The 12502-nt window shown below is 39.5% G+C and overlaps 1 protein-coding gene across 1 annotated transcript; it reads right to left on the bottom strand.

The window, feature by feature from the left end:
* Positions 1–1293: 1293 nt before the first annotated feature.
* Positions 1294–8498, bottom strand: LOC149468398 (uncharacterized). The gene is made up of 4 exons (XM_089670151.1): positions 8460–8498; positions 7855–7946; positions 6422–6548; positions 1294–2807 (listed from the first exon to the last, which is right to left on the bottom strand). The coding sequence occupies exons 2-4, from the start codon at positions 7901–7903 to the stop codon at positions 1880–1882; spliced, it is 1104 nt and encodes a 367-aa protein (XP_089526277.1). The 5' UTR covers positions 7904–7946; positions 8460–8498; the 3' UTR covers positions 1294–1879.
* Positions 8499–12502: the final 4004 nt, after the last annotated feature.

The raw sequence follows: 12502 nt of genomic DNA, 5'->3' as shown, positions 1-12502 counted from the left end.
GTTTGGTCAGAGACATTCACACCAGTGGCCTGCTGGAAGTCATTTTGTAGGGCTCTGGCAGTGCTCATCCTGTTCCTCTTTGCACAAAGGAGCAGATACCGGTCCTGCTGATGGGTTAAGGACCTTACTAGTGAAAAACAGTCAGAAAAGTTAAGTAGGAAAAAAATGTCGATGGCCTCCACCTATAAAACTGTTTCTGTTTTGAGGGTCATCTCATTGTTGCCCATCAAATGCACCTGTTGTTAATCTCGACATGAAATGACTCACTAAGAGTACCATTTAAAATTTTATGGATTCCTATGGGAAAGGCAGCTTACCAGGTAATCATATGTCATGAGGATTCATGCGACAGTAATCAAACGTGTTTCATGATTTTGTAAGTAGATGCAACAAAGTATGAATAAATGTATGTATGAATAAATGTATAGTATGTAATGGATATACCGTATGTATCTCACTGATCATTTTATATTGTATATTGGTCATCAATCCTTGCTCTTGATGAAGCTGAGGGATTCAGCGAAACACAAAGCTTTTTTTTTTTTGTTCAGTTATCTCTTAACCAACATTGTTACTACAATCTATATTTTTACAAGGATAGTGTCATATCATATTTACCTATAGAGCAATATTTAGATTACAACATGGTATACAATGAGTAATGAGCAGAAAGGTTTGTCCAGAGTTTTATGTTGTGTAATATACACCTTTTTCTAAATCTATGAATGTTATGAATAAATACTACATTTTTTGAGATATTTTCTGATGTCTTTAAATCCATCGATTATATTTAGAATCATAACATGTATTGTAATAGATTCTGTATCAAAGGCACAGCAGGCAGGACTTTGTTTACCACATTTCAATGGCAGTGCACCCACAATTTGCAGGTAAGATAAGGCTCAAGGCCATGGGTAAACAAATAGTTTCAATATGGGGACCACCTACACACTATATAATAAATGCACATAAATACACAAATTACATTATTGACACCCTGCCACAAAATATGTTATAATGCATTGAATTCACTATATTGCCCTCCAGATCCAAAACTGGATTACTAAAACCCAGCTGTTGTTGTTCAATACTGTTTTGCATTTTCTTAGGAGCAATTATATTTCTGTATTGTTATCGTTTAAAGTATATATTTATACCAGATTTAATGCATATATACTGTACTGTCCTCTGTTCCTTTTATGTCCCTTTTCATATCTATTCCCATTTTTTTATTCAGTAACCCCTGAATAACTCAACAAAAATGTCAATAACAAAAAGTAGAACAAGTACAAATTATGCATTGCTAAGTTGCTTTTTATTTAATAGAGTTCACATTGTACATTTACCTAAACATTAAAAGCAGAAAAAGAAAAGGAACATTTTCTATGCATTGTAATATTTCTTTTTCTTAACAAAGTTCATATACTGCATTCAGATGATTGCTGCAATCTATTAAAAAGAATCATCCTGGATCCTGGCTATTGTTTAGAAAAAAACATAATTGTTGGTAATATGGGTTCCCTCTAACTTAATTTGTTTTATCTTTTATTTCAGAGAATTCTGGGACTGACAGGCTGAATTTCAACATCAGCTAGAATGCTAAACTATAGAAATCTCAGTAAATGCATTTCAATATTCCTTGAAAAGCTCCACATAATGTTTTAGGCAAATAATACTGAGGAAGAACTGAGGATTGCTGGGAGAACATTATAAATACACGCATCAGATATTATTGAGTGTAGATGCATTGAGTGGAAAGTTATGGTAATATTTTATGGGATTCTTGATTAATTTATCTAACAGCACATTTTGTGTTTAGTGCTGTTTAGGTAATTTTTCCAATATTACTAATCAACAAATGTGTTTGACTAATGAAAACTTAGTTTTCATTAGAAACACCCTTATTGATGAATTCGTGGATTTTGTCCCGAATATCTTTCTCTCGGTACTCCAGCTGATCTTGGATAGTCACAGTGTACTCTTCAAACATCTTCTTCATGTCCTCAACTCTCTGCACCAGAGCCTTGTTGAGAGTTTCCACTTCTGGTGTAATTGTACCTTTAAACTCTGTAATTTTCTGGTCAATCTGCTGGTTTACCTGGGTCAGATAGGGTTCCAGCATCTGTTTGACATTTGCCATATCTCCATTGACCTTGCTTCTTAATTCATTAGCATAAGGGTAGAGTTGTTCTTTGAGTTGTACCGTGAGCTCCAGAGCTCTGTTCTCCAGCTGGTCCACGTTTTTTCTCATTTGGAACTCCATGTTCTCGATCTGTTTTCGGAGCTCATCTTGCACATCCTTTGCATAGGGAGTCAGGCTTTTATACAGCTCCTGTATTTGCTGATCAATGTTTTCTTTTACTTTTTCTGTGATAGGCGTCACTTGCTTCCTCAGTTGGTCCATATTCTCATCTACCTTGCCCTGAAACTCTTGTGAGTATGTGGCCAGTGTTGCCTGTATATGGACTGCATTTTCTCTGAACTTAGCTTCCAGGTCACTGGTCACAGACTTTAGCTGTTGGCTTAATTCTTGGGTATTTTTGTCCAGTTGGGTTTGGAACTCTTCTGTATATGGAGCCAGTTTAATCTGAAGTTCTTTGACATTGTTGTTCAGATGCGTGTGCAACTCATCTGCATATGGGGAGATCTTCTCTTTAAGCCTCTCCAACTCAGTTTTAATTTGTTCTCTTAGTTTTTCTGAGTCCTGTGTTAATTTGTCATGTATTTGCTTAGCAAAAGGAATAAGTTGTTTCTGCAGTTCCCCTGCATACACATTTACACTCTTCAGGTTTTCTTCAATTAAAACACTGTAGGGAGAGAAATAGGAATCAAACACCACATTTATCTAAATCAAGTGTGTTCACTATTTCATCTATTGGTAATTTATATGCACATTTTTTGCGTTTATAACGTACATTAGAGTAACCTTCAAAAGCAGAAACTGCAGCATGTTTGTGAATAAATAATAAAAAACACCATTTTTGCTTGGACATGATTGGATTATGGAAGTCAGCAGATCTGCTCATTTACTAAGCTGTGGAGCAACTGCTCCTGTAGAGTGCAACTGCTCTTTGCAAAGTGCACAGTCTATTTGCCTTTAGTAAATCAACCCCATTGTGTGACCTGTAGTGACCATTTACAGGTCAGCTTATAGGATTTTTTACACATTTTAAAAAATTTCGATAACATTAACCACTTGCCTACAAGGCACTTTTACCCCCTTCGTGCCCAGGCCAAATTTCAGCTTTCAGCGCTCTCACACTTTGAATACCAATTGCACAGTCATGCAACACTGTACCAATATGACATTTTTATCTTTTTTTTCACACTAATAGAGCTTTCTTTTGGTGGTATTTAATCGCCACTGAATGTTTTATTTTTTGCACTATAAACAAAACAAGAGAAAAATATTTGAAAAAAGGAGTTTTTCTTTGTTTTATTCTAAAATTTTACAAATGGGTAATTTTTCTCCTTCACTGATGTATGTTGATGAGGCAGCACTGATGGGCACTGATAGGCAACACTGATGGGTACTGATGAGGTGACATGGATAGGCAGCACTGATGGGCACTGATAGGCTGCACTGATGAGGCACAACTGGTGGGAATGATGAGGAGGCATTGATGATGCTGCAGTGATATCCAGCAATGATGGGCACTGATAGTTGGCACTGGGTGGCTCTGATGGGCACCACTGACTGACAGCACTTACTGGCAGCACTGACTGACGGCACTGCTGAGTACTGATGAGCAGTACTGCTGGGCACTGGTGGGCAGCACTGCTGGTCGACACTGATGAGTGACACTCCTGTGCATTGATGGGTGGCACTGGTGGGCACTCATAGGCACTGGTGGGAGGCACTGCTGGGCATTGGTGGGTGGCACTGCTGGGCATTGGTGGGAGGTACTGCTAGTCACTGATAGGCGGCAAACATGGGCGGAACTGCAGGTCACAGATCATCAGGGCACTGATCATCGGTGCCCTGATGATCAGTGCTGACCTGCTCTGTGACAGTTGCTGGTTATCCTCAGTAAAATGCATCCGGAAACCAGCAACTGTATTTACTCAGTGATCTGCTGTGTCATTGGACACAGCTGATCATGTGGTAAAAGGCCACTGTGATTGGCCTTTTACCTCATCACGTGATCAGTTGTGTCCATAGGACACAGTGATCACGGAGATCGCCGGGTGCACGCTGCTGGGGGTGCGCGGGAGAGCGTGTTCTGGGAGGATATCATATGATGCCCTCCTAGAACTGGACGACCATGCTATAGCAGTCGTTCGGCTATAGCGCGGTTGGCAAGTGGTTATAGTATATCTGAAGACAAAACTTTTCTTTTGTTTTTGCTGTGCCCTATTGTGTAGATTGCCCTTCATTGCCGTCCTGTAGGCACAACAAGACGTGAAGGTAAAGTAACAGAAATGCCTTCTTACATTCTATAAATCTCATTAATGCCTTATTATACTCTAAATTTCTACAACGAATGTCTCCATTACAAGATTTCCCCTCTACTCTTGTTCTGGCAAGAACTCTAAGCTTTGGAAGCCAGCAATAGCAACATCTAAATTTCTTTAATGCATCTGTCCATAAAAAAAGCAGCCCATTCAAACTCTAAAACAGTAGCTTTAATAACACACACTATATTGAAAGGCTTTTGAAAGCTACACCTTAATCACCGTGTGGTTAAATAATATTTCCATACCTTTCCCAGATATCCATTTCCTTTGAGGGATCAAGGAAGGCATACTTTGCACCCTACTAAAGACAAACTGTTCTCTTTTAAGAGAAGTTCCCCTTTGCAGAGGACTTTGCTTAGTAAATGAGGTGAACTCTGCTGACTAACTGTAGCATCCAATTATGTGCAAGCAAAAATGCAGTTTTTTTGTTTTCCTGGCATGTTAATAGGTATTCTTTCCAAAGTGAAATTTTACTACGTTCACTAAGCTCTGAGGAAAATTCCCTTGCAAAATGTTTCTTCCATTGCAAACTGAACAGCCTTGTTGCCTTTAGTAAACTCAACTTCATTGAGTGTAAAACTTTATTGAAACTAATGGTACTCTATGCCTACACTATAACCGCAATGTGCCCGCTGTGCAACATTTATGTAGATTTACCTGCTATGCTGTGCATTTTTATTGTATGATTCTAATAAAAACTAAGAAAATTTGAGATAAAAAAAAAGCCAATCACTCGTTATACAAGCCTGTTGAGTCCTGATTACTTACACTATGTGTTTTAATGTTACAGTGATAAAAATATGAAATGGTGGTAATAGTTTCTATAAGGTGTGACATCCATAATTAATATACAGACAACACAAACTTATGAACAAAAATTCTGTATATCAATCCATATTGGATGCTCTGCTAAACACTAAAGACTTTTTCCATAACGCTCTATATACACATAAACCAAAAACAGTGTAGCACAACCAAAACAATAATCAAATCATATATCAATTAATAAATCAAAAAATAAAGTGTCCATAAGTCCAATCAAAGATTTCATAAATGTCCCAGAATTCAGTCACCAAACACTGCTTGTTATGAATCTTCTTACACACGTGTCAACGACCCCCACCAGAAACAGTAGGTCAAAAAACGCTTTTTGGGCAATAATGAGAACCTATTTCCTTAAAAGGTAAGTGCTTTCTGACCTACTGTTAGCTCAGGGGTCAAACTCTGGCTGTCAGCGGACAATTATTTTGGTGAAGTTGGTTGACACATGGGTGTTATGCTAAGAAGATTGATAACAAGCACTGTTTAGTGATTGGATTCTGGGACAATTATGAAATCTTCGATTGGATTTATGGACACTTTATTTTTTTAATTATTGATTTATATATGATTTTAATATTTTTTTGGTTGCGCTACACTGTTTTTGGTTTATAAACACAAACTTATAACATAAATCAGCACCCAGAAATGTATAGGAGATCACTATATTTGGAAAAGATCAATTATTCTAAAACAAAAACGAAATTAAGGCTTAGTGCAAGAAGAATATTATTGACAAAAATTATGATAATCAAGCTGGTACCTTAGGTTAGGTAAAGATTCCATTCCCGGAGGACAGAGCATTTACAGGTTCATTAGGTATAACCACCAGAGGCAAAAAAGCTGTTGCTAAATTTATTGTCACTAGGGATTGCTTGTAGTAGGACAGGTCATACACCATATTGCGAGCCCACAACCCACAATACTATACCCCAATAAAATTACAAGGAAAATTATTTTACAGATAACCCCCTACTTGTCAGAACCCTTGCAACCCTGTTTACAGGAAAGGCCGATGGGCAAGCAGCTTATCATTTTTTGTAAAGAGATGATAAATGCTATGTACAGTAATGCCCAAATAACGTATCCAGTGGGTTCTACTGATTTCTAACACTTTGAGGCTGTTACAGTTATTCTCACTTACTTTAGTTGCTTGCTGATGTCAGATTGCTGGATCTGTTCTACAGTGTCTTTGGTGCCAGTGGTCAGCTGAGTGAAGTATTTCCAGAAAGCATTGGATACCTGGTCAGTGTTGACCTCTGCCTGAGATCCTAAGGTAGAGAAGAATCTATTGTCAGACATAGAAACTCACATTAAATTGCCTTATCTAATAAAGCAGTGGCTAGATCAAGTATTAGGTGCAGTAGCCCATAAAAAACACTCACATTTTATTTACTTAAAGAGCTCCCATATACAGAGATTGGTTGTTATATGTTACTGCACTATAAACAACTTAAATAAAGATGGCCAGAAGATAGTTTAATGTATGTAAATGTATTTAAAAAAATCAGTATTGGTCATATAGAGGTGGTGATTGGCACTGAGGCACCCAAACCTGAGTTAATCTGGGCTTTAAATCACATTGTCTAGTAAATAGTAAGATCAGCAGCCCTTTTCATGCAGTTTCTGTTCATGAGAAGGCTTCCAGTAATCCCAGTTTTGAGAAGAACCCTCAATGTGTATATTATGAGAAGGCTTTCGCTGAACCTATTTTCACACTCCATTTCACAGCTTTAGAAATGGTACTATAGTGGCAATAAGGTCTTCAGGAAAGAATGAGCATATATTGGAGTTTTATTACTATCCCTAGGTAGCTACAGTATATATCAATTTTGCATTTTCAGCCTATAGTTACAGATATTGGGTGTGTGGGTCTGTGCATATCAGCATTTTGGCAAGTTATAAATGATAGAATATTTAAAAATAGCCAACAATGGTGATTTAAAAAGGGCATATTTTACAATATTTTAAACATATGTTAGAAATATTGAGATCTTCTATAGAGGTAATCAATAAATAGATTGAAAAGTAAAATATATAAACAAAATGTGCTGCACTAAATTAATACTGTGTCTTCATACACAAATAAATAAAAACATAGAATTTTATTAAATAGTGCAGATATCCCCACAAAATTAACACCTATATAGTAATAAAAAAACATAAATTTGTGAAAACTCCAATTCTTGAAAACCCAAAAAGTAAGGCAGATGATACTGGGAAATACAGTATGGATACATAATGTGAACAGAGAGGGATACTAAAATATGTAAGTTTCTAATTTCTACTCAGCTTTACATTCATTATTATCCATATCCAGGAGTGTTTCTTTCTAAAGTGCTGCCAGGGACGTACTTTTGCTACTAGCTCCACCCATGAGGAGTCAGCCCTTCCCTTGTATTAAATTCCATCCCCTTTTAACTGTGATAATATATACCAGTGTAAACACTATGAAAACTATGTAGTAAACTTAAATACCAGTCTATCCAAGAATACACCCAGAATGTTCCATCTTAGACATGATTTCACCTTGCCTTTTCAAAAATATTACCATGAAGACATATGGGTTTTACTGACCTGAGAAGGTGCACACAAGAAGTGCGAGTGCTGCAACTTTCACCAACATGTTGACTCGCTGAGAAAGCCAAGTGTTCCCCAGTAATAGAAATCTATATAAAGAAAAATAGCAATGTAAAACAATTAAGATTTTTGTATATATTGTACAATGGAATAATGACTCTCACATGTATAAAAGCTAACCCTATTTTACATAATTAAGTTACAGTTGTTATTTTAACCTTAAAGTAATATTTCTTGTGCATTTGTACCTTTCTGAACTGAAGAGGGGTTAACTGACCCTCTTCAGAAGTCTAGCTTTTTTTTATGATGTGGAAACCAGTGTTACACGAAACCCAAGTTTGCTGTTCTGGACCCCTGAAAGCTAAGAGTCACTGAACTAGTAAACTAAAATGTGAACATGTGTGAATAATGGCACAATATCATTAATAGTTTCATATTCTTAAAAAGAATTTAACTGGATGCTAAAACAGCAGAATAATGAAGCCCCCCTCCCTTACCTGAAATGTAAAAAGTGCTGAAAAATATTCAGGAAACAAAACATTTCTCATGGACTAAGATGAAACTTGCCCCTGTGTAATAGGGCTAGCCTTCCTTCCCCTTACCTGTAGCCTGGTACTTGGGATTGATGTTGATAGTGATGCTACAGTCTGTCCTTTATATTGGAGGTGCCCTATGTATTGACTCTATTCCAAGCCAGCCTGCTGAACTTTAGATCAGCTTTACAACGTGGAGTTCCTGACGTGTCAATGTTTTCAGAGAGATTCTGGAAGTTTGATGAGCTCATTGAGGACTGGTCAGTGTGGACTCACAGCCATAAGGAGAAGGGAACTGCTGTGTAATTGCTTTCATTTAGTTATTGCAGCTGGCAGTGAAATAACAAGAATGGATGACCTCTAAAGCTTACACTCCGTGAGTTACAGGTTATTGTGAAATATACTTAGATGCTGCAAAAATAAAGTTAAGAGGCAATTGAAGTCAAATAATTGGATTTAATGGAAAAGAATTACTACCTAGTGAAAGGCACTAGGAAGCGAAAATGTAAGAAAATGGTATCCCTGACATTGCTGATTCATTTAGAAGGTATTGGAGGTCTGCTGTTTTTTGACCCTACCACTTAAAAAGGAACATCAGCCTTTTCCCTCTCCCCATTTTATTTTCCGTGCTTACCTTTTTTTACCTGAGATCCTCCTCTCTGCAGCCCCTGCCCAGGTCCGGCGCTACCATGTTGTCTGTGGCTCTTCTGGGTGCAGGCACCACTAGCCCCGCCTCCTCCTCCTTACTGAATGTAACTGCACATCATGCATCCCAGGAGGTGCCGGGGGAACTGTGTCATTCGCCTAGGCAAATTTTGGAAGCTGGGGGGTGGGCCAATCCTTTGAAGCAAAAAAAACCTGTAAGTACACAAACAAAAAACTACTGCGAGGGGGGGTGTGGGGGTGTGCTTTGCAGAGGAGGAGAGTGCTGCGGCAGGGTGAAGGTCCACTTTGAATTTGGTTTATTTATGAACTCTTTTGCGCTGAGACTATGCAAATATGTGGCCTCTCAGTGGGTCAGCTTTGACGTTGAGCGGCAACGTATTTGTGCAACAAATTGTAATCAAACCTGTGCCAAAAGCGTGTGCCCTGGTGCTCCCGGCACAGTTACTGGCACCTAACAGAAAGCTCCCAACCACTGCTTACGATTGGGAGCCTTCCAATCATGTGATCACTGTGACAGCCAATCATATGATCATAAACCCCGCCTTGCCTCCCAGCTTTAGAAACCCCTTTAAGGGATGGGAGGTGCTGGAGTTAAGGGGTTAAAGTAGAATTCCAGGATAAACCTATGTAGTCTTAAAATTGTTCCTTCCTAACAACTATGTTGACTAACCTGTGTATGAAAGGTTTATGTACTTACCTATTTTCAGTCCACTCCGGTCTGTTCATATGAATCAGATCCCCTGTGTCAGTCAGCAGTGGCTGCAGAGGAGAGGATGGAGCAGAGACAACGGATGAGCCATAGGAGCCTGGCTTTACTAGCCGTCGTTGAACTCTCTCTCCTCCCCCTTGCAACCACCACTGGCTAACACAAGGGAGCCAGATCACGTGGCAAGACCAAATCTGAATATATACATCTTTCTTACACAAGTTAGTCAGCATAGGTGTTGTGGGGGTGTGGGGGCATTTTAATACTAGTTAGGTTTAGCTTTAGCTGCTGATCTCTGGTGCAATGTTTTCCAGACTCTAAAAAAAAAAAAAATAGTAAATGCACATTTTTTTTCTTAAAGTGAACTTATCCTTTAAATAATGTCATACCTTTTCCCAGATATCCCTTTCCTTTGAGTGATCAAGGAAGGCCTACATTGCATTGGGGTTGAATGACTAAAGACAAATAGACTGTTCGCTTTGCAAAAGAAGTTGCACTTTGTAAGAGTGTTTGTCCCAGAGCTTATATAATGAGGCGAAGCTCTGCTGACTTCCATCTTCCAATCAAGTACAAGCAAAATTGCTTTTTTTTTTATTTTCCTTGCATGTGATTGGGTATTCTTTTCAAAGTGAAACTTCACTACATTTACTAAACTCTGGGACAAATCCAGCCTATTTGCCTTTAGTAAATCAACCCCAGTAAGGTATTGACATGGAGCAGGTTTGCAGACTAAGAGTTCTGATATTACATTCACATACTTATTTCAGGTCAGTCACTCACTAAAATGTGAATCCAGAGGATGAACTGTCAAAATTCTGACATTTCTGAGTAATGACAACGCTTTCCTGTTCCCACCCCCAGCCACATTCCCAGTCATCCATCACTATGATGAACTAGTAAATGCTGTAAACACCCAAGGATAGTACTTCCACTAGGTGAACTAGGCAGTGGCCTAGAGCACACTGTCGCCAAGGACACAGCCATGGCCGCTGGTTTCTCTACTCCCCTGCTTGCTGAGAATTGCATCACATAGAGCATTTTTTACCTCTGGTTTTATGTGTACTTCCAGGGCTCTAGAAGGAGCAGAGAGCTCCAAACGTGTAGCCTGTCCTGCAAGGCACTGAACCTTGCCCCTGTGAAGTCACATGCTCCTTGTGTGCGTTCCAAGCTGGCCCAGGCACTTTTGGTTGTCCGGAGGCGTCCTGGCACCTCTCCATCCACGGGTCCAGACCCACACTGAGATAAGCGGCATTTTATTTATTTCTTGTTGTGGTAAAAACTGTCTAAGAGGGGGTTTCCATTCAGTTTTGAACTGGATTTAAGAAAGATCTTCCAATGGGGACAACTAACTGCATAGTTTAAAGGATACATTCACCTTTCAAAACATGTTACATATTACACTCATATTCAAGGTGTAACATGTTATGAAAGGACCATCCCCCACTCTCCCTGATCCCCTATTGTGACAGCTAGCAAGGGATCTTCTCCCCCCCTAGCTGGCACATTTTTTAAAAAAGTGGCCATTAGGGGCTCTGCCCACCCAGCCGCATCACTCATTCACAGTATTCTATGAATGAGAAAATTACAAGTTCCAACAGCCTTTGCAGCTGTCGGCTTGTAGCTCTCACTACTACAGTGTTGTTGAACACTCTAGGTAGTTCATTGATTCTTCCTGTTAGTGTGTATCTACTTGCCTGTACAATGTACGGGCACACAGATACACTGTCAGGTCTGCAGGAGTACTGCTCGGCACCAGCAAACTGCTAATCACTGGTGCAATGTTTTACAGGCTCACAAAACAAAAACTATTATTTTTTGTTAATAGGTGAAGTTATCCTTTAATTTTTAAATTCAATGACTGAATAAATCTATTATTTAGGATGTCACCTAATTACCTTTATTAATATAATGATGAGGATGAGGAACACACCTCAGTAAATAAGATGAGAAATTTAGCTTATCAGAAAATGTGGAAACTTATCACTAGAGATGAGCGAAGAAATGAAAAATTCGATTCGACTGATTCGGCGAATTCGTGGACAATATTCGATTCGAGTCGAATAAATTCGCTGTGAATTTAACTTAAAAAAGGGTGTTTCTAGGCTTCAGAGAGACTTAATATTAGTGCAGAACACTGTACCTTTAATTTAAATGCCCTTGGAGTCTGCTGGGGAAGAGAAATAATACTGTCTGTCAGTATGACATGCAGATGAGTGCCGTCGATCTTAGAATCACTGCACACTTCACTCCTTTGGCCAGTCACGGGGCCAAAACCAGTGTTTGGAGCCACAGTGTGGCGGTGGAGGCAGCAGCAATGGGAGGCCATACAGCAACCTATGACAAAATGGAAACCAGCAGGAGCGTGAGGAGACCTGAAAGTGGCACATGGCAGAGTGGGAGCAATGGGAGGCGGTACAGGGACCCAGGTCACACTATGGGCCCAGCAGCAGCGTGACCAGGCGGTACGGGGGCCCATGGCCGATATGGGGCTTGGTGGCACCTATGGAAGGCCTGTAATCTGCCAGCAACCTATGACAAAATGGACAACCGCAGGAGTGTGAGGAGATTTCAAAGTGGCACATGGCAGAGTGGAAGCAATGGAAGGCCGTACAGGGACCCAGGTCACACTGTGGGACCAGCATCAGCGTGAACAGGCGGTACGGGGGCCCATGGCCGATTTGACCTCATTCATCCCATAGTCCTGCCGACTCACGAATAGCGTGGCCTCCTCAAAGGGCCT

This window comes from Staurois parvus, unplaced genomic scaffold, assembly GCF_062004578.1.
Source record: "Staurois parvus isolate SC_StPar_1 unplaced genomic scaffold, SC_StPar_1.0 ptg000087l, whole genome shotgun sequence".
NCBI classification, from domain to species: domain Eukaryota; kingdom Metazoa; phylum Chordata; class Amphibia; order Anura; family Ranidae; genus Staurois; species Staurois parvus.
This window is presented reverse-complemented; position numbering and strand designations above follow the sequence as displayed.